The sequence below is a fragment of the Diceros bicornis genome, chromosome 3 (genome assembly GCF_020826845.1).
Source record: "Diceros bicornis minor isolate mBicDic1 chromosome 3, mDicBic1.mat.cur, whole genome shotgun sequence".
Taxonomy (NCBI): Eukaryota; Metazoa; Chordata; class Mammalia; order Perissodactyla; family Rhinocerotidae; genus Diceros; species Diceros bicornis.
The window spans coordinates 89,954,907-89,978,894 of NC_080742.1; the positions used below are offsets into that span (position 1 = coordinate 89,954,907).

Below are 23,988 nucleotides of genomic sequence, written 5' to 3' on the forward strand. Positions count from 1 at the left end.
GAGAAAGGAAAGTCTCTTCAATAAATGGTGCTGGGAAAACTGGACAGCCACATGCAAAAGAATGAAAGTAGATTATCATCTTTCGCCATACACAAAAATTAACTCAAAATGGATCAAAGACTTAAAGGTAAGACCTGAAACTATAAAACTCCTAGAAGAAAATATAGGCAGAACACTCTTTGACATTGGTCATAGAAGGATCTTTTTGAATACCATGTCTACTTGGATAAGGGAAATAAAAGGAAAAATAAACAAGTGGGACTTCATCAGACTAAAGAGCTTCTGCAAGGCAAATGAAAACCAGGATCAACATGAAAAGACAACCCACCAGCTAGGAGAAAATACTTGCAAATCATATATCCGACAAGAGGTTAATCTCCATAATATATAAAGAACACACACGACTGAACAACAAAAAAACAAATAACCTGATCAAAACGTGGGAAGAGGATATGAGCAGACATTGTTCTAAGGAAGATATACAGATGGCCAATAAGTATATGAAAAGATGTTCAACACCACTAATCATCAGGGAAATGCAAATCAAAACTACACTAAGATATCACCTTACACCTGTGAAAAGGGCTATAATCACCAAGACAAAAAATAATAAATGTTGGAGAGGACGTGGGGAAAAGGGAACCCTCCTTCATTGCTGGTGGGAATGCAAACTGGTGCAGTATCTATGAAAAACAGTATGGAGATTCCTCAAAAAATTAAAAATAGAAATACCTTAGATCCAGCTATCCCACTTCTGGGTATTTATCCAAAGAACTTGAAATCAACAATCCAAAGGGGCTTATGCAGCCCTATGTTCATTGCAACATTATTCACTACAGCCAAGAAGTGGAAGCAACTCAAGTGTCAATGGAGGGATGGTTGGATAAAGATGTGGTATATATATACAATGGAATACTACTCAGCCATAAAAAAGACAAACTCGTCCCATTTGCAACAATGTGGATAGACCTGAAGGGTATTATGTTAGATGAAATAAACCAGACAGGGAAAGACATACACTGTACTCATATGTGGACTGTAAACTAACACAGGGACAGAGAGAACAGTTTGGTGGTTGCAAGGGGGAAAGGATTTGGGGGGTGAGCACCAGGGGTGAAAGGGCGCATTTGTATGGTGACTGACAAATAATAATGTACAACTGGAATCTCACAATGTTATTAACTATTGAGACATCAATTAAAAAAAAAAAAAAAAAAAAACTCCTGCTATAGGATATCCCAGAGATGGTGGAAATAGAATTGGATAAGTGAGTCTGCAATTTAGGAGATAAGTCTGGCCGCAAAAAACTGTTCATTAGAAACACATCACCTCAACCTTTCATTATCTCAGTGAATATTTTTTTTTTATTCTCATCATGCAACAAAAGTTGGGCACCTACAGAAAAGTGTTTATTATCATTTGATTTGGTGAAACAACTTCAGAAGATCAAAAAGCAGATGAATGCAAAGTCACCTACCTACAGACAAAGGAAGTCCTCCCTCACCAGGATGGAGTATAAACCACCTCACTCTGTTGCCTTTCCTGCTTTTTGATTTTCTGAAATTATTAAATGTACCGCTGTCCCTCCTCTCCCCACCCTCAGGAGGAGGTAGAGAAGAAAAACTGGGAGGGGTTGGAGGAGTGGCAGTGTCTGGGCCTGCGGGTTGTTGGAGAGACCACCCAGAAAGGACACCCCCTTATCAGACCCCAGAAGGACCTGAGAAAGGAGGTTTCAAGGTGCACTCACTCCCTTTAAGGCTCCAGGCAGGTGATTGAAAAGGATTGCCTTCCATATATATAGTTTCTGAGGGAGAAATAAAGGCAACGAGGAAGGAAGAAGCATCCTCTGGCAATTGGGTAGTGAAGGAGAAAAGAAGAAAAAGGGGAAAACTTAGAGTCCTGCAAAACAAAAGAGAATCACAAACCAAGAGAATTCACAACCCACCACCCCCACCACGAAAGCAAACAAACAAAACTTCCTAAAGTGTCTGAACTTCCCTAGAGCAATAGGAAAGGCTACCATGACCAGAGAATCTTGTAATATTCCTCAACAACACGAAAATGAGCAAGAGGAAAGCAAAATTTATACAGTAGAAGAAAACATCCTACTTCTCACCATCTCCCTCGAAAAAACAATCACCATTCAGAAGAAAATGGAAGTCTACACTCCAGACAGAATTAAATAGACTCAAGCAAGCAGCTGGAGATAGGATAACCCACCTATAACCAGAAGTTCAAACATTAACAACAGAAATGGCAAATACAGGGAGAAATGAAAAAAAAAGTTGATTGAACTCAGGAAAGAAATGAAAGAAAGAGACAAAATTATCTAAGAAATGAATAATAAGTTAAAAGATACCCAAGGAAGAATAAATTCCATTGGAAATTCAGTAAGGGCATTGAAGAAAGGCAGGGGAACATCTAAGAGCATGCAAATGACAGAGAGAGGTAAAAGCAGCCAGAGAGAAGGTGCTGGAATGAAAGCTGGGCCTCGACCTGAATGCAGAGGAGGATCCAGAGCAACTGGGCTCCTGGTGTCTTTCCAACACTGCCACAGACACCTCTGCACAGACCACAGTCAATCTTTCCTCAAGGAGTTAATGGGATTACAAAGGAATTCTACCTTCTGTGTGACCAGAGTGTCTGCAGTGCTCCCACAGCAATCAGACATGAGCATCACTAGGAAGGTGAAATCCAGCAGGCCAATCAGTGGAGACTCTGGCCTGGAGATGTGGGGGTGCCATCCTAGTCAGACCAGACTGAATGCAGCATTTCAGGAGGGAGGCAGAAGGACGGAGCAAGTGATTCTGGTCTCCCCTCTCAGTCTCCTCATCTACAGATTAGGGAGCCAATCTCAAATATCTCCAGGATCCCTCAGAACTATCCTGTCTAGCCTTCTGACAAATTTTCTAAATTAAGGCAGCGAAATCCCAAGAGCTAAGTTTTTCTTCATTTGTCTTCTAGCAAGTGCTTGGAGCTTCAAGGAGACTGCCTGCCCGCAATGGGCAACCAGGTCCTCTGCTGGGTGTCCCTTTGTCTCCTGGGAGCAGGTGAGTCCTCAGTTTAGGGAGCATATTCCTGTCTCGAACGTGCCATGCTCCCGATCTAAGCCTTTCCCCATGAGAGCAGCATTAGGCACCCTCTTAGGCTGTGTTTCTGGAGATTTTGTCTCTCTTCTGTAGGCACTATGGACAGTGGAATCACTTAGATCCCAAAATACACGTCCAGAGAGGAAGGACAAGATGTGAGCCTGGAAGGTGAACAGAATTTGGCTTATGGTTCCGTGTACTGGTACTGACAGGACCCAGGACAAGGGCTGCGACTCATCTACTACTCACAAATTGTAAATGATGCTCAGAAAGGAGACATATCCGAAGGCTACAGCTCCTCTCAGAAGAAGGCATTCTTTCCTCTCTCTGTGACATGGACCCAAAAGAACCAGACAACCCTGTATCTCTGTGCCAGCAGTAGAGACACAGTGAAGCACAGCCACCTCCTCTCTGTGCATCAATGTGTCCCAAGCCCTGCTTCCCCATCTGCTTTTCTGGACTCAGGACCCTGATCTGCCTGTTATACCACCTGAACCAGGCCTCCAAAGCAGCTGCTGCCATCAATGTGCTTTGTAGAATGACACTGTACTTCAGCGATCCACTAAGTTGGTTTTAAATATGACATATATGCATATGTCTACATCTCTATCTATCTATCTAACTATATCATGGAGAGAGAGAGAGAAGAAGAAAAAAGAGGAGGATAAAGAGGAGGAGGAGGGGAGGAAGTAGACAGGAGAGAGAAGAGAGAAGAGGGAGGTTAATTTTACAACCCAGCTCTTTTTTCTATTATAACAAACCGGGAAAACAAAAATGAAGACTAAATGGACACTTTCTTCAGAAAGATAATAAAAGCCTAATGGAGAGAAATGTGTAGAAGACAAAAACTGTAACCAAATATCATACATGTGTGCTTTAATCAGAGGTGTTAGTGGAGTACAAGGAATAACACAGGCAATTTTGTCTGGTGACATCAGAAAGGGCTTCAAAGAGAAGGCAAAATGTGGGATGAAACTCGAATGATGAGTAGGATTTCACCAGATGCACAAGAACCACCTGAGTGATACAGGCTTAGGAAAGTGCGGCAGAACGATGAGAAAAAATAAAGAATAAGGATGATCACAACCACCCCTCTCCCCAGAATATGGCAATAAGAGAACATTTGGAAGAATGAGTGGAGCAAAGTTATTGAACCAAGTTGAGTTTCTAGTTCTAAAGGACCTTCCTTGGATATCTGCATAATCAGCAGACAGGCGGTCAGTATTACTTTGCAAATGGTCTTTATGTTTTCTGTATATGTTCTCCCTTTAGTGTCTGCCACCTAATGATGGACGGAAAAGGCAAGTGGTGTTAATTTCTGAGACTATATTTGTTTACAAACTTTTATTTGATCATATATGTCTGTTTCTAGAAATGAATTACAGTCTCTGTTATTCAGATTAACCCTCTCACTGCATCCAACTAAAAATTCTGGATGAAGTATGTTTTTAAATATTCTTGGAAGCATTTAAGAACCCCAGTCTGTTCTCCTGTGTGGCCCTGTGACTCCTGGGACAAGCAAGTTCTGGAAAAATGCGAGGAGTCCCTGACCATCACACACAAGCCTTGGCTTCATGCATTTTATCTGGATTGCTTCCTGAATTCTGTGTTTAGCTATGACTTTATTCTCCCTTATATTCTGAGGAAGCCTGACTCACACAGGGACCAATATACTAAGATACAGAGATAGGAAAGAGACACTAACCTCTGAATAGGATTCAAAACACTGAACTGTGCTATGATGAGCATTCCAAGCTGTCATTGCAACTAGTGCTCTTTGACAATAGCAAGGAAACTTTTGGGAATGGGATGGATCTAACATGCTTCACTTGGACTCTCCAGACCATGTTCATAGACACCTCCCTGTGAATCATTTCTTGAGCCAGATGATGCAGTCATGGACTTTTGTGGCAGTCGGGGTCACAGACCCTAGAGTTGTCTGCTCCCTGTATGCAAGCCATATTCCAGAGGCAGTGGGATGGGGCGAGGCTATCTGTCCAATGAGAGAAAGGAAATTAAAGGGATGACAGGAAGAGATAGACAGTCTTGTTCTTTGTTATCTCAGACACAACTAGAAGGGATACAAATTTCCTCCTGTTGATGAAGGAATTTATAAAACATAGCATATGGATTCTACTTTATTTTAAAACATTCACTTGAAAACTATTGAACCATTTACTTTTCAGAGTCTATATGACAGTAAAAAGCTGTGAAGTTTGATAATAGCTCCCATTCCCATGAACAAACTGTAAGAGAGTTATTGTGTGAAAAGAAAGTCAAAACATTCAAAAAGTTTAAATATCATTAAATGTTTCCCTAGGCAAGTTTTGAGAAGTCATTGCATCAATTAACTTGGAAGAACAATTTATATAAAAAATGTAATAAAAAATCAATAATATTTCTTGGGTACAATAACATAATTTATGAATTTAAAAATACGCTAGAAGCAATCAGTAGTAAATTAGACAAGTCAGAAATCAATTTGTTAATTGTATAGAAACTGAAGAAATATTCCAGAATTTTGAGGAAATAGAAAAGAATATGTGAGGAAAACATACCATGACCTCTGCTGTGTTCATGATGACCTCAAACTGGAAAGCACTTAAATGTTGATCAACAATAAAATGTATAAATAAATTGGGTTACATTTATGTAATAGAATAAAATATAGCAAAAAATCAAATATTGCTTGCAAAATCATGGATGGACAAGCCTCGTAAACATAATGTTGAACAAAATGTATGTACATACACACAAAAGAATGTACAAGAGTACAAACTATACGAAGGTAAAATAGTGGGTACAGTGGGGGCATTTTTAATTTACTTGGAGGGAAGCATGAGCGAAATTTCTGGGGTTCTGAAAATGTCCTATATCTTGATCTGGCTGATAGTTACAACAGTCTATTCATTTGTGAAAACTCACCAAGCTGTACCCTTAAGATTTGTACAGTCTGTTACATGTATTTTGTATCTCACTTAAAGAGCTTAGAAGAAAAACAACAAAAGTAACAACCACCACCCCGAAATATAACTACTTAAAATAAAAATGTATTATTTCTCATGGTTCTGTGGGTTGAATAGGCTTGCCTAGGCTGTTCTCACTTGTGGTCTCTCATGTTATCACAGTCAGATAGTCACAGAGGCTGGAGATAACTGAAGGCTCACCTGGGCTGGACATCCAAGATGGCTTCTTTATGCCCATATCTGATCCCTCACCTGGGATGGCTGGAAGAGCTATGGATCAGCCTGGCATGTCTCTCTCTACACAGTCCGTTCATGCAGTTAGGTGGGTTTCCTCATGGCATGGTGGCCTCAGGATACTTAACATTATTACATAGTGGCTGGCTTCCCCAAAAATGAGCATTCAAAAGATCCAGTGGGATCTACAGGGCTGTTTATGACTGAGCTTGGAAAATCAGACAGTGTTGTTTCCAGCACATACAGGCCAGTCAAGACTCAAGAAGAAAGGACTGACAGGAATGTGAATACTGGGAGCTGTGGTTCACCTGGGTGCCATCTTTGAAGAGCAGCCACCATAATATGATAAATGGGTACTTCTGATCCTGTTTCTCACTGCCTTGGACCAAGGATGACTTCAGAACATAGTAACAGCTGCTTTCTTTGCAAATGTTTTTTCTTGAGATCAACTCTAATTGAGAACTATATCAGGAAGAAGGTTCTGGGAAAGGTATTTCTGCCTTAGTTAAGTTGATATAATAATATAAACCACAGGTATATACCTGATGGCTGGTGGTCCTCAAATATACCAGAAAGATTGTCTTCTGATCTGGGGGCTTCCAGCCACTTCATCTCATATGCGTCATAATGTCATACCAGAAGTAATGCATTGCAAGGTACTTTTACCTTCTCTTTGCAGGAAAAGTATAGTTATAGTGGGGGGTAGTCGGAGTCTAATGTGGTGTGTACCAACCATGAACCAAATATAGCCACAGGAGCATGTCAGTTGCCCTTTAATCCACATATCAGTCTTGTGTATGTAGTAACATTTAGTATGCAATAATTACACTTGCCATGATAAAAATCTATGTCACTATGGTACAAACATAATTTGACGGATCAAGTCCTAATCCCACATTTCTTAGTTGCCCACTCCAGATAAAAAGAGCTAAATATTAAGTGAAAGCACAACTGGGAGGTTGTTATAAAAATGAAAGTATACTGCTTTGGAGAAAAATCTTCAGCCTCTTGAAATCACTATACATTTCATAGAGTATGCCATTTAAAACAAATATTCCAGCATGTTCAAAGCAGAAATAATTCGCTAAACCTTCTAGAACCTATTTCCATTGGCCAATACTTATCTTATGACCATTATGAATAATGTTTCCTCACAGCCTCCACAGTGCTTTGCCCAAAGACATACAGACTATAGTAAATACCCATGGTTAGCCTTAAGTACATCAGTATGAGGAGAACTGGCATGAGATAGTTGTGAAATAAATAGTTCATTCAAGAAGAAGAAGTGTCTTTGTCATCAATATAAAGAAATATTGAACTTCTGCCCTAGGATTTCTTATGCTCACCCATAGTTCTGGTGATTAACAACCACGAGTTGTCTTGGTGTTGTGTGCTGGTCTCAGCCTATCGATAACCAGTGTTGTGTCTGGACCCGCCCTTGTGGTTCTTATGGTTGCAAGATGACTTCAGCATTATCCAACAGGAAACTTTGAAGAAAAAAGGTTTAATACTTACAGGTCTGGAAATTATATGACATGAGTGGGGCTACACAGTGAGTTCTCAGGTAGAGAAAGAGAGATTACAGACCTGAGGTTCTGCTTTTATTGATGTTGAGGGTGAGATTCTAGGGTTTCATGGGCTCACTGTTTATTGGTGAATTTAAAACATAAGTGCAGGAATTTAAGGCACAGGAAAAGAAAAAACAAGTGGCTCAAGTGGTCAGTTATGGAAATCAACCAAGGTCTCTAAAACAAAGAAGCTTGGGCTGGGGGGCAAAGGAGAAGTGGCCTGGCTCTTTATCTAGCTCTGCGCCTGGACGTATGTATATTTAAGATGGCCATCTTTGAAGTGAATGCCTCTGCAATCAAAGCATAATTCAGCTACTTGCATGACAAAAAAGAAAAACCTATTGTCAGGGCTTACACTACACTTGGTTACTTTGAGAATATGGCACAGAAGTAAAGAGGTAACTATAACACCATTTACTTCACAAACAAGACTCCTTTCCCTATATAAGGCTAAGAAACTTGTTTCAGTCATTTCAATCACCTAGGTCTCAGTGTATCTTCCATAAAATTAGGAGTTGAATTAGAACATTTTTGAGCCCCCTGTCAGCAATACGTGTATGGTTCTTGGAGAGAAAGAGTAAAAGATCTCGCATCATTGGCAAAGATCACCATGAGGGAGCAGATTAGAGCATCCTCAAGATTATGTAAGCAATCATTCATCCTTCTAGGGACGGAGAAAGGAAGAATGAAGAGCATGGTGCTAACTATCTTTCTAGAGAGGGGTGGTGTGAGGCCAACCCCTGAAGATGCTGATGCTTCTGCTGCTTCTGGGGCCCAGTAGGAGCCTTAGCACATCAGTAGCTTGGGCGAGTGTGCGTGTGTGTTGGCATGAGTGAAGTGGTGGCCAGAGATTGTGGATTTTTCATGCTGATCAAAATGACAGGGGGTTTAAACAGTGAGGTGAGAAGTCATCAGTCAGGGGAGATGGAGGATTATGATTGCAGGCAGTCTGACAGGAAGATTTCACAAAACAAACAGGATTTTCTGGGAGAAAGGTGAGGGAGCGAGGCTGTGAGTTCTCTGCCTGTGGTCGTGTCTGACTGGTCCTGCTGACCTCTTTCATCTCTTTGACTTCAGTTTCAGCAGGCTCTGGGCTTGGTGCTCTCATCTTTCAACATCCAAGCATGGTTATCTATAAGAATGGAAGTTCCATGAGGATCTAGTGCCATTCAATGGACTTTCAGGAGAGAATTATATTTTTGTATCATCAGTTGCCGATACAGTGCCTCACACTGATTGCAACTTCTAAACAGGACTCCAGCCCAACATAAGAACAAGGTTTTACCAGGCCAAAGTTCCCATCAGCCAACACAATCTAACATTTTCAACTCTGACAGTGATGAGTGCGCATCCTGCAGACAGCAGCCTCTACTTTTGTAGTGCTAGTGACACAGTGTTGGGAAGAGATCAGAGACCCAAAGAAGAACCTTTGCAACAGCCCCGTCTTCCTTACCCCACCAAGCCCATGGAGCCCTGTGGAAGGAGGTGTGGAGAAAGGAAAACCACAGCTTCTCTTATTGAGATATCTGTGACTGTGTGTGTGTGTGTGTGTGTGTGTGTGTGTGTTTGCATGAGTAAAGAGAGAGTGAGAGCCGATACCTGAATGTGGAGTGGGGATAAGGTGTAGTGTCTGAGCAGAATAGAATGGAGTTTGGTCTATAAAGTGTCCAAATGATGTAGAAAGGTCCCTGGGATGAAATTTATAAGTTTGGATTTTTTTTCTGACTCTGCCATGTGTCAATCATATGTTCTTAGACAAATCTAAACATGATCATATAGGTAGACCTCAAAATGCTTCATAAAACACTGTATTTTCTATAGTAAACTTTGGCACTTGGCTCTCTAACAGTGTCTTGTCTTCATCCTAGACACTCAATACACAGAGAATCATGAGGCAGCCAAGTAGATATGTTCACTCATGAAAGAATGCAATGATGTGCTATGTACGGTGTTTTGATTGATGAATGAACAGGGAAAGACCAGGAAAAAGGAAGGCATGCACCCTCTATACCTAGGTACAGAACGCACCAAAAACCTTCATAGAGAAGGGTTGGTTGAGCTGAATCTTGAGAAAGGTGTCAAAGGGAAGAGAAGGCAGAGGGAGCAGATAAGAAAGACTTCAGACAAGAAAGCTTGTCTACAGAACTAAAGAGTTCTGCCAGAAACCAGAAGATAATAAGTGGAGCAGTGAGTGTAAGCCCTTCACAAAAATCCCTTCCTAGGGAAAACTAAAAATTACATTGACCACAAATCTTGTAGGACCCAATAAAAAATAAGCAAAAGAAGTCACTATACATTTAATAGAAGACACATCATTGACTATATAAACATATGAGGAGATATTTAACTTGACTGGTGATCAGGAAATTGTGCAGCAAGACGCAATGATATGTAAGTTTATATCCATTTGATTAGCAAAAAAAAAAAAAAAGGAAGCTGGAAATATAAACTTTTCTAGAGGGTATGCTGCCACAGGATTACTGGTGGGAGTTTAAGTGATACAAACAATTTGAAAACAGCTTGGCATTATCTCATATAGTGGATAATTCCTGTACTCCATGACCCAGCAATTCCACTCCTAGGTTTACACCAAGAGAAGCTCTTGCATATGCACATCATAAGACATAAATACAAAGTGTTCTAAGCAGCACTATTCACAGTAGCAAGACATGGAACCAAGCCACATATGCATTGACAAGAGGGTGAATGAATAAACAGTAGTATATTCATTTGATGGAAAACTATACGAACATCAGTCAAAATGAATGAACTGCAGTGATGAGCAATGTTATAGGTGGATCTTAATAGTATAATATCAAATGCAAATCTAACCCTGATAAAGATTATGTAAAGCATGATGCACTTTTTTAAAACGCTACTAACAAGTAAATAAAAAAAAATAGTTTTCATGACTACAAATAGATTAGATAAATTATATTAAAAGGAAAGTAAGTACAGTTGTTTCTGGAACTGGCTTTTACCAGTCCATGAGAGCCAATTGTACATATCTTTCTGAACTCCAATTTCAATAACATCGTGTTGGTAGCTTGAAATCAGCCATAGTGGGAATATTTACACCATGGTTAATAGTAGAGACAGCAAATCAGGGCTTGTTTTATTTTCCATCAGAGAACTGATTGTCAAACATTAACCAACACACACTGACAAGGAATGATGATGACTCAAGTTCAGGATAGGGTTTAATATGGAGCTTGGATGGGGAGTGGTAGGAGATGGGATGGGACAGAACTACAGAGGTAAATTTAAATATTGTCAAAGTCTGTCTTGAATATTGTTGGACGAGGGAGAGAAATGTTTTACAAGTGGCTACTATATTTTTAAATAAATAAATAACCATGCATCAACAAACAATGCCTTTGTGTGATGAATCAAGGGTCAAGGTGAATCAAATCCTATGCATATGAGATCAAAAAAAAGAAAAAGTAAAACAACTGAAGAGATTAGAGTTTGTGAAAGAGGAGAATGAAGAGTGTTGTGTACTGAGAATCAGGGACCATTCTTTCATCATTTGTCTTCCAGCAAGTGCTTGGAGCTACAAGGAGACCCCCTGTCCACTATGGGCAACCAGGTGCTCTGGTGGGTGGCCCTTTGTCTCCTGGGAGCAGGTGAGTCCTTGGTTCAGGGAGCAAATTCCTGTCCCAAACGTGCTAACCTCCGTATCTGTTACGGCAGCATTAGGCACCCTCTTGGGCTGTGCTTCTGGAGATTTTCTCTCTCTTCCATAGGCACCTTGGACCGTGGAATCACTCAGAGCCCAAAATACGTGTCCAGAGAGGAAGGACGAGATGTGACCCTGGAGGGTGAACAAAATTTTAATTGCGACAACATGTTCTGGTACCAACAGGACCCAGGACAAGGGCTGAGACTCATCTACTACTCACAAATTGTAAATGATCTTCAGAAAGGAGACATATCTGAAGGCTACAGCTCCTCTCCGGAGAAGAAGGCATTCTTTCTTCTCACTGTGACATCGACCCAAAAGAACCAGACAGCCCTGTATCTCTGTGCCAGTAGCAGAGACACAGTGAAGCACAGCCACCTCCTCTCCATGCATAAATGTGTCCCAAGCCTTCCTTCCCCACCAGGTGGCAGGGCTTTTCTGGATTCAGTGGCCTGATCTGCCTGCTTTCTTCTGCCTCAACCAGGCCTCCAAAGCAGCTTCTGCCATCAACGCATTTTGTGGAATGGCACAGCACTTCAGCGACCCACTAAGTTTGTTTTAAACATGACATATATGCATATGTCTACATCTATATCTATATATATAACTATATCAGAGAGATAGAGAGAGAGGAAGAAGGAGAAGAAGAAGGCGGAGGAAGAGGAGGAGGGGAAGAAGGAGAGAGAAGAGAGAAGAGAGAGGTTAATTTCACAATCCAGCTCTTTTTTCTATTTTACTATAACTGGAAAACAAAAATAAACAGAAAATGGTCCTATAGTACAGAAAACTCATAAAAGTCTAGCTTGGAGAGAAATGTGTAGAAGACAAATATTGTAATCTAATATCACACATGTGTGCTTTAATCAGAGGTCTTAGTGGAGTACAAGGAATAGCACAGCCAATTCTGTCTGTTGACATCAGGAAGAGCTTCAAAGAGAAGGCAAAATGTGAGATGAAACTTGAACGATGAGTTTGATGTCACCAGATGCACAAGCACCACTTGAGTGACACAGGCTTTGGGAGCTATGTCAGGAGAGAGCAATGAGATAATATCTGGAATAAGGATAATCACCCCCATCCCTTGGAATATGGCAATAAGAGAAAATTTGGAAGAATGAGTGGTGCAAAGTTATTGAACAAAATTGAGCTTGTAGTTCTAGTGTACCTTCCTTGGATATCTGCATACAAATACCCAGTAGGCTCCTGTGAATGAACTTGGCACATAGAAGGAGAGTCAGGCTTGAGAGAAATATTTTCATGAATAATCAGCAGACAGGTTATCAGTATTATTTTGCAAATGGTCTTTATGTTTTCTGTGTATTCTCTCCCTTTATTGTCTGCCACCTAACTATGGAATTAGAAGGCAAGTAGCATTAATCCTTGGGATTACATTTGTTTACAAGTTTTTATTTGGTCACATAAGTCTGTTTCTAGAAATGTATCACAGTCTATATTATTCAGACTAACATTCACACTACATCCAACTAAAAATGCTGGATGAATATATTTTTAAATATTCTTGGAAGCCTTTACTAACCCCAGTCGGTTCTCCAGTGTGGCCCTCTGACTTCCAGGACAACACACTTCTGGAAAAATGTGGGGATTACATACAAGCCTGGCTTCATGCATTTTATCTGTATTCCTTCCTGATTCTTTGTTTAGCTTTCACCCTCCTTTCCCATATATTCTGTGGAAGCCTGACTCACCCAGAAACTGGTATACTGAGACACAGAAATAGGAAAGAGACACTAACCTCTGAATAGGATTTAAAACAGTGAACTGTGCTGTGATGAGCATTCCAAGCTGTCATTGCAACTAATGCTCTCTGACAATACTGAGGAAACCATTGGGAATGGGATGGATCTAAGATGCTTCACGTGGACTCTCCAGACCGTATTCACAGACCCTCCAGGTCAGTCATCTCCTGAGCCAGATGATGCAGTCATGGACTTTTGTGGCAGTCAGGGACATAGCCCCTGGAGTTCTCTGCTCCCTGTGTGCAAGCCATATTCCAGAGGCAATGGAATGGGGAGAGGAGCTCTTTCCAGTGAGAGAAAGGAAATGAAAGGGACGACAGGAAGAGATAGACAGTCTTGCTCTGTGTTATCTTGGGCATAACTAGAAGGGATATAGATTTCCTCCGTCCATTGAGGAATTTATAGAAAAAAGCATGCAGACTTTACTTGATTTTAAAACATCCACTTTAGGAGCCGGCCCTGTGGCATATGATTAAGGTCACGCCTTCCCCTTCAGTGGCACGGGGTGCACCAGTTCTGATCCTGGGCGCGAACATACTCACCCCTCATTAACTCATGCTGAAGCAACATCCCATGTAGAAAAGCTACAACTCTACGACTATGATACACAACTATGTACTTGGACTTTGGGGAGAAAAAAATAAAAAAGGAAGCTTGGCAACAGATGTTAACACAGGGCCAATCTTCCTCCAAAAAAAAAAAAGTAACAAAGTTCAAAATTAAAAAAAAAAAGTTCCACTTTAAAAGTATTGAACCGTTTACTTTTTCAGATTGGTTGTGACCTTGAAAAGCTGTGAAGTTTCATAACAGCTCCTAGTCCCATGACCAAGATGTAAGAAAGTTATTGTATGAAAAGAAAATAAAAAAGTTCAGAACATTAAAATGTCGCTAAATGTTTCCCTATCAAGTTTTGAGAAGCCATTTCATCTTTTAACTAGGAAGAACGATTTATAGAAAAATACAATCAAAGATCAATAATATTTCTTGGGTGCAATAAACATCATTTCTGAATTTAAAAATATATTGGAAGCAATCAGTAGCAAATTAGAGATGTCAGAAAACCAATTTATCAGTTGCATACAAAATCAAGAAACATTACAGAATTTTGAGAAAATAGAAAAGAATATATGAGAAAAAAACCATCACATCCACTTTGTTCATGAACCTCAAACTGGAAAACACTTAAAGGTCGACCAACAATGAAATGGATAAATAAATTGTGTTACATTTATATAATAGAATAAAATATATCAAAAAATCAATTAATTTTTGCAAAATCACGGATGGATGAATCTCATAAACTTAATGTTGAACAAAACAAGCCAGCAAAAGAGAACATACTACGTGAGGGTAAAACAGTGGTTACATTTGGGGGCATTTTTAATTTACCTGGAGGGAAGCAGGAGGGAGATTTCTGGGGTTCTGAAAATGTCCTATATCTTGATATGGTTGGTAGTTACAAAAGTCTATTCATTTGTGAAAGTTCCCCAAGCTGTACATTTGAGATTTGTGCAGTCTATTATATGTATTTTATGTCTCACTTAAAAAGCTTAGAACAACAACCACTACCCAAAAATGTGGTGACTTAAAAATGTATTATGTTCTGTGGATTCAGTAAGCTTGGCTTGGCAGTTCCCACTTGGAGTCTCCCATGTTGTCACAATCATAGTCATTGAGGCTGGAGATAGCTGAAGGCTCACCTGAGCTGGACATCCAAGAAGCCTTCTTTACGCCCATATCTGATACCTCACCTGGGATGGCAATAAGAGTGTGGATCAGACTGGCATGTCTAACTCTCTCCACACAGGCCCTCAATGTGTTAGGTGAGTTTCCTCATGGCATGTTGGCCTCAGGGTAGTTAAAATTATTACATAGTGGCTGGCTTCCCCAACAGTGAGCATTCAGGAGACCGAGGTGGGATCTACAAGTCTACTTATGACCTATCTTGGAAAATCATACAGTCATTTCCACCACATACAGGCCCACCCAGTCAAGAGGAAGGGACTTCCAGGAATGTGAATCCTGGGAGGTATGGTTCATCTGGGTGCCATCCTTGAAGAGTAGCCACCATAATGTGATAAATTGGTATTTCTAATCCTGTTCTTCAATGCCTTGGACCGATGATGACTTCAGAGCATAGCGACAGCTGCTTCATTTGAAAATATTTTTCGTTAGATCAACTCTAATGAAGAACTATACCAGGGAGGAGTTTCTGGGAAAGGTATTTCCTTCTTAGTTAAGTTGATACAGTAATATAAACCACAGGTATATATCTGATGGCTGGTGGTCCTCAAATATACCAGAAAGATTGTCTTCTGATCCAGGGGCTTCTAGCCACTTCATCTCATATATGTCATAATGTCATACCAGAAATAATGCATTGCAAGGTACTTTCACCTTCTTTTTGCAGGAAAAGTACAGTTATAGGGGGAGGTGTTCCTGGTCTAATATGGTGTGTACCAACCATTAAACAAATGTAGTCACAGGAGTATGGCGGATGCCCTTTAATCCATATATCACTTTTATGTACACAGTGATATTTAGTATGCAGTAATTATCTTTGCTATGACTAAATTTTTGCTAAATCTATGTCACTATAGTACAAACATAATTTGATGGATCAAATCCTAATCCCACTTCTCTTAGTTAAAGACTCCAGATAAAAAGACCGAAATATTAAATAAAAGCACAACTGTGAGGTTGTTATAAAAATTAAAGTATAATGCTTTGGATAAAAATCTTCAGCCACTTTGAAATTGCTGCACATTTCTAAGCATGACCCATTTAGAACAAACATCCAGCATGTTCAAAGCTGAAGTAAATCTCTAAATCTCCTAAAGCCTATTTCCATTGGCCAATACTTAGCTTATGACCTGTGTCATGGTGAAATAGGTGTAAATAAATTAGCTGCACAGCCTCCACAGTGCTTTACACAAAGACATATAGACTCTAATAAATACCTATGTTTAGTATTATGTCCATCATTATGAGGGGAACTGGCATGAGATAGTTGTGAAATAAATAGTTCATTTAAGGTGAGGAAGTGTCCATATCATCAATATGAAGAAACATTGAACTTCTAGCCTAGGATTTCTCACACTCACGCATCTAGTGATTAACAACCACGAGTTGTCTTGGTGTTGTATGCTGGTCTCAGCCTTTCCATAACCAATGTTGTGGCTGGACCAGCCCTTGAGGTTCTCATGATCACAAGATGCCCTTAGCAATAACCATTGGGAAACACTGGAAAAAAAAAAGATTTATTACTTACAGGTCCTAGAAATTATATGGCACATCTGGGACCATACGGCAAGGTCACAGGTAGAGAGAGAGAGAAAGCACAGGCCTGGTTTATGCTTTTATTGATGTTGAGGGTGAGAGTCCATGATTTGATGGGCTCACTCCGTATTGGTGAATTTAAAACATAAAAACAGGAATTTAAGGCACTGGAAGAGAAAAAACAAGTGGCACAAGTGGTCAGTTATGGAAAAGAACCAATGTCTTTAAAAGAAAGGAGCCTGGGGCAGGGAAAATCAGAGAGATGTCCTGTCTCTTTATCTAGTTACGTGGTTGGAACTGCGTTTATTGGAGATAGCCATCTATGAAGTGGACACCTCAGCAATCAAAGCTTAAGTCCGGTACTTGCATGACAGAAAAGAAAAATCAACTGTCAGGGCTTACACTACACTTGGTTACTTGGAGGATGTGGCACAGAAGTAAGGAACTTATGGCCATTTACCACACAAACACATACCCCTTTCCTTATATAAGGCTAAAAATCTTGTTTTAATGATTTCAATGATCTAGGTCTCAGTGCATCTTCTATAAAATTAGGAATTGAATTAGAACATTTTTGAGGCCCCTTCCAGTGATGTATGTATGGTTCTTCAGTAGAAAGAATAATAGATCTTGCATCATTGGCAAAGATCACTACCAGGGAGCAGATGAGGGCATCCTCAGGATTATGTAAGCAATCATCCATCCTTCTAGGGATGGAGAAAGGAAGAATGAAGAGCATGGTCAAACCTCTCTTGAGAGAGGGGTAATGTGAGGCCAATCCCTGAAGATGTTGATGCTTCTGCTGCACAGTAGGACCCTTATTATATCAGTAGCTTGGGGGAGTGTGCGTGTGTGTGTGTTGGCATGGGTGAGGTGGTAGTCAAAGATTGTGGATTTTTTATGCTGATCAAAATAAGAGGGCACATCCATGACCTAAGGTGAGAATAAGGTGACTTCTCACCTTATTACACCCCTAGGGCTTAATGAAGTGAGAAGTCACCAGTCAGGGGACATGGGGGATTACGATCCTAGGGATTCTAACAAGAAGATTTCAGAAAACGAACAGGATTCTCTTGGAGCTAGGAGAAAGGTGAGGGAGCAAGACTGTGAGGTTTCTGCCTGTGGTCAGGTCTGACTGCTCCTGCTGGTCTCTTTCATCTCTTGGACCTCTGTTTCAGCAGGCTCTGGGTTTAGTGCTCTCATTTCTCAACATCTCTTTAAAAATGGAACCTCCGTGGAGATCGAGTGACTTGCAATGGACTTTGAGGCCCAAACTGTTTTGGTATCGCTGGTTCTCGAAACAGCACCTCACACTGATTGCAACTTCTAATCAGGGTTCCAGCACCACATACGAACAAGGTTTTACCAAGGCCAAATTTCCCATCATCCATCCCAACTGAACATTTTCATCTCTTACGGTGACAAGTGCGCATCCTGCAGACAGCAGCCTCTACTTCTGTGGTGCTACAACACTGGGCAGAGATCAGAGACCCAAACAGGAACCTTTGCAACAGCCCCCTCTTCCCTAACCCCCCACACCCGTGGAGCCCAGTGGAAGGAGATATAGAGAGAGGAAATCCACAGCTTCTCTGATTGATATATCCGCGAGTGTGTATGTGTGTGTGGAGAGAAAGAGAGAAAGAATATCTGAGTGTTGAGGTGTGGAGAAGGTGTAGTGTTTGAGAACCAGAAAAATGGAGTGCATTTGTCCTATAAAGTGGCCAATTGACGTGGAAAGTTCCCAGAGCTGAAAATTTTAAACATGGATTTTTTTTCCTGACTCTGCCACATGTTAATCATATGTTCTTACATAAATCTATGCATAATCCTCCAGGTAGATCTCAAAACACTTCTATAAAACACTGTGCATTTTCTATCAATAAACTTTGGCATTTGGATCTCCAAGACTATTTGGCACTGCCTTGTTACCCTTCTAGACACTCAAGATAAAGAGAATCGTAAGGCTGCCAAGCAGGGATGTTCACTCTGAAAGAATTCGATGATGTGCTTTATACAGTGTTTTGATTAATGAATGGACAGGATAAGACCGGGAAGAAAGGAAGATATGTACCCCCGATACCTAGGTACAGAGCTTACCAAAAACCTTCATAGAGAATGTGTTGGTTGAGTTGGTTCTGGAGAAAGTTGTCAGAGGGATGAGAAGGCAGAAGGTGCATTTAGGAAAGACTTTAGACAACATGGTTTGTCAAAAGAACTAGAAAGATCTGTCAGAAGCTGGAATATAAGAGGAGCAATGAGTGTAACCTCTTCACAAAAATACTTTCCTAGGAAAAAACAAAAAATCACATTGAACACAAATCTTCTATGATGAACAAAAAATAAGCAAAAGATATTAACAAACATTTAACAGAAGAAACATCTATGACAAATAAACAGGTGAGGAGTAATTAAATTCATGGGTGATCAGGAAAATGGAAGCAAGGCACAATGATATGTAAGTTTATATCCATTTGATTAGCAATACAGAGAGCTTGGAAATATAAACTGTTCGAGAGGTATGAAGCCACAGGATTGCTGGTGGGAGCTTAAGTGATACACAATTTGTCTCACATAGTGGATCATTCCTGTGTTCCATGACCCAGCAATGCCACTCCTAGGTTTACATCAAGAGAAGCTCTTGCATATGCACATCAGAAGACATGAACACAAAAGTGTTCTAAGCAGCACTATTCACAGTAGCAAGACATGGAAGCAAGCCACATATGCATTGACAAGAGAGTGAATGAATAAATGGTGGTATATTCATACAATGGAAAACTATATATACATCAGGCAAAATGAATGAACTCCAGTGATGAGCAATAGGATAGGTGAATCTCAGCAATATAATATCAAATGCAAAAACCCTGAGAAGATTATGTAAACCATGATAACGCTTTTTATAAAGCTAAAAAAAATAACTCAGGAACGTAATTTTCATGACTACAGAAATACATTAGATAAAATTATATTAAAAGAAATAAAGAAACAGTTGTTGCTGGAACTGCCTTTTACCAGCCTGTGAGAGCCGATGTACACATCTTTCTGAACTCAGTTTTAAAGACTTCAGGTTGGTAGCTTGAAACCAGCCGTAATGGGAATATTTACACCACAGTTAACAGCAGACACTGCAAATCAGGGCTCATTTTATTTTCCTCCAGAGAACTGGTTGTCAAACGTTTACCAACACACGCTGACAAGGAATGAAGATGATTCAAGTTCAGGATGAAGTTTAATATGGGACTTGGGTGGGGAGTCATAGGAGACAGGGCGGGAGAGAACTACACTGGTAAATGTAAATATTGTCAAGGTCTATCTTGAGTATTGTTGGACAACAGGGAGAGATGTTTTACAAGCTCCTACTATATATTTAAATAAATAAATAACCATCAACAAACAACGCCTGTGTGTCATAAACCGAAGATGAAGATGAATCAAATCCTATGCATATGAGATCAAAAAAGACAAAAAATAAAACAAATAACAGAAGAGATTAGAGTCTGTGAAAGAGGAGAATGAAGAGTGTAGTGTAGTGAGTATGAGGGAGGGAGGGCTTAGACACCAAATGTGAAAATGAAGGGGTGGAAACAAGACCTTGCCCCCGACTACAGTAGAACTGAAGAGAATAAGATGGGAGCCAATTCAGCAATGGACACGCTGCCTCATTGTATTGACGTGATGGCCACATCCATTGTTTTATTGGTGATTAAATACCACACCTGGGGGCAGTCATCTCACACTGGGTTCATTGCCACTGAAACCAGGGACCCATTTTAACTGTAGTCCCCTACTCTGTCAGCATTTTCAGTCTGGAGAAGAGAGCTAGGAAAATACTTTTTAAATATCCCACTGCATTTTAGGCTCTGACATGAAACATGGTGAGAAAGTGATCACATCCCTATCTCAAGCAGTCATTGATTTCCCTCCTCTACATTAGGCTTAACAGTACTGCAGTGTCATTCGCATGGATGGATGCTGTGTCCACACTTACCTTTTCCAATCCAGCTGTTGTTAGAGACACAGCTGCGGCCCGTATGTCTCAATTTAGGAGAATATGGCAATAGCGCTGAACATAATCTAATCCAAATTTGTGTCCTGTCCTCCTTGGACCAGGACAATAAAAATCAAATCCTACAACATTTCTCCTAAATTTTTCATGATATAAATGAGCAATTCTTTTTAAGTGTAATACTTTCTTTTCATGCTCTGAGTCTACATTCTAGTCTCTGGGCTATGTTGTGTTTGAAACCACACCAAACTTCCAGAGCCAGTGATGGATGGAGTAAGTGATAGACTCTTACCTCACCCTCCTCAACACATACACACCCACACACACACACACACACACACACACTCAACAGAGGCACAGTGTTCTCTAGTAATGGAGATGTCATGGGGAGAATTTCAGAGGCTTTGAAGCAGTCAGGGTCCTTAAAGTCTTCCATATCATTAGATATTCCCATTCTGAGTGCACATTTCTTACTCAGTACCCTATCTTACACGTAAGAGATTTGCAAAGTTGTGAGTCAACTGGCGTTGTAATTCAGCATCCCACAAAAGTAATTTCCAGAACTGGTTTACGGGAGTCTCCACCCAATTGCTATAATGCATACCATATCTCAGGTGTCTGAAGGTGGTCTTTTGATTAGCTGCTTCACCTCTTCATACCACGGCGGCTGTGTGTCCATTCTGGAATATGGAAAGCAGTCTGACTACTTCTGACTGACAAACAGTAAATTTCAAATACTCTATAAATATTTCAGTCTTTTATCTGCAATCTACTTTCTGGTACCATTCTAAAAAATCAGTTAAGCTTCTTTTGTTTTTGCTGGCAAAAATGAACTATGTCTGATTTACTGCAGGTGACTGTTGATCAAATACTTCCTTGAGAATTTGAAGCCCCTGACATCATATATTTAACAGTTATCATTCTTGTAGGAAAAGGTATCAAAAAAGCCATTAAATATTATTCCTAAATATTTTACATCAATATGTGAGTGTCCTTTTACTAGAAACATTACTTTCTCCTTATAACAAAACAGAGGGCAAAAAATTCTTGAAAAGATCCTTTAAAAAATCTTAGTCTAAATCATTTTTGAGGAAACTATTTGTAGTCCTTATGAAAAAATAAAGTCATATGAAATAAACCCACGTCAAAGGATTAACGAAATGATGATTAGACATTATTTTTGTCATTGTTTTTCTATTTCAGAACCTTCATGAATAAGATCAAAATAGCATCCCCCTTTGAAGCAGTTACTTGGTTGTGAGTAACAGCCTCTGGGTCCACTGTCACCAAAGGGATGGGGATAAAGATGGCTCAGATTTTAAAAGATTTGCTCTCACATGCAGAGGGAAGAAACCAGGGGAGACAGTAAGTGAATGTTATTTTATTATATTTGGGTAGAAATTGAAATCCAGTATAAAATTCCTTAGATAGTTTTAAGTTTCTTGTTGGACTAAAACTTCCAGTTCACTATTTACAGGGAAAGCAAACATTTTAGTTTGATGTAGTCCCACATGTCTATTTTTGCTTTCATTGTCAGTATATTTGGAATGATATCCAAAAATCATTGTGAGGACTAAAGTCAAAAAGCTATTTCCTTATGTTCTTTTCTAGGAGTTTCAGAGTTTCAGGTCTTATATTTAAATTTTTAATCTATTTTGGGTTTATTTCTGTGTGTGGTATAAGACAGGGGTCCAATTTCATTCTTTTGCATATGAATATCTAGTTTTCCCAATACTGTTTGTTGAAGAGACTGTCCTTTCCCCATTGGGGCAACCTTGTCACAGATGGGTTGACTATATACGCATGAGTTTATTTCTAGGCTCTCTCTTTTGTTCCCTTGGTATATATGTCTGTTTTTATGCCAGTACCACACTATTTTAATTACTATAGATTTGTATGGGATTGGAGAAAATATTTGCAAACCATTTTTCTGATAAAGTGTTAATATCCAAAAAAAAATATAAGAAATTTCTATGACTCAATAGCAAAAAAACACATAATCTGATTTAAAAATTGGCAAAGGGCGTGAATAGACGTTTCTCCAAAGAAGACATGCAAATAGACAACAGGTTCATGAAAAGGTGCTCCACATCGCTAGTCACCAGGGAAAAGCAAATCAAAACCAAGATGAGCTATCACCTCACACCAGTTAGGACAGCTATTATGAAAAAAATCAAAAGATAACAAATATTGACGAGTATGTGGAGAAATTGAAGCCCTCATACACTGTTGGTGGGAATGTAAAATGGTGCAGCTGCTATGGAAAATAGTATGGAGTTTCTTCAAACAATCAAAAAAAGACCTACCATATGATCCAGCAATCCTACTTCTGGGTACACATCTAAAATAATCAAAATCATGATCTTGAAGACATATCTGCACTCCCGTGTTCACTGCAGCATTGTTCACAATAGCCAAAATATGGAAATAACTCCATCAATGGATAAGTGGATAAAGAAAATGTGGTATATACATATAATAGATTATTCATCCTTAATGAAGGAAATCTTGCTCTTTGTGACAACATGCATGAATCTGGAGGACATACTAAGTCAAATAAACCAGTCAAGAAAGACAAATACTGCACGATTCCACTTATAAGAAGTATCTAAAGTAGTCAGATTCGGAAGCAAAAAGTTGAATAGTGAGGTGCCAGGGCCTATAGAGAAGGGGAAACAGGGAGTTGTTCAATTTATATCAAGTTTCACTTGTGCAAGATAAATACATTCTAGAGATCTGCTCTAAGACATGGCTGTATGAAATAATATCTTTGGATAACCATAGTGTGCTGTACACTTAAGTGTGTTAAGAGGGTAGATCTCATGTTAGGTGGTCTTACCACAAAAAACAAAACAAAATGAAGGGACACAAGGAAACTCTTAGAGGTGATGGATATGTCTATTACTTTGATTGAGTTGATGGTGTCGGGGTGTATGCACATCTCCAAACTCATCAAATTCTATACATTAAATATGTGCGGCTTTGTGTACATTAATTCTACCTCAGTAGGCCTAAAAATGAATAAAAGGAAAGTAAACCTGATACACGTGAAAAAGGGCGCCTTAAAACACTAAATTCTGTATTAATGAGAATGGGTTGCACAGATGCTGGATGTGCTCAGAGGGATGAGAGAAGAGACCATCAACTGCAGCTGAGTGAGAATAAAAATCCTAGTCTCACATTCCTAAGCCACAGGAGCTCCGATCTTCTTTCTAAAGGCAGGTATAAGGAGCCTCAGCAACCACTACCTTCTGTCTGTATGTCTGTTAAACTCAGGGGAAAGAATCTTTGTTGGGGTACAGTGTCTCTGCCCTTGTATCAGTCAGTCACAGCCAGGGCGTTGTGTGAAACTGAACCCAGCTGCCACTGCTTATGACAGAGGGAAACCTAATAGAGTCACAGAG

At 39.8% G+C, this 23,988-nt stretch overlaps 2 gene segments (V, D, J or C); both read left to right on the plus strand.

Moving 5' to 3' along the window:
* The window catches only part of LOC131398307 (T-cell receptor beta chain C region-like), a 287,482-nt gene that overhangs the window by 109,975 nt on the left and 153,519 nt on the right, over positions 1-23,988 (plus strand).
* On the plus strand, positions 11,396-12,176 carry LOC131398323 (T cell receptor beta variable 19-like). The segment is given in 2 exon segments: positions 11,396-11,483; positions 11,604-12,176. Coding segments are annotated over 2 exon segments (441 nt in total).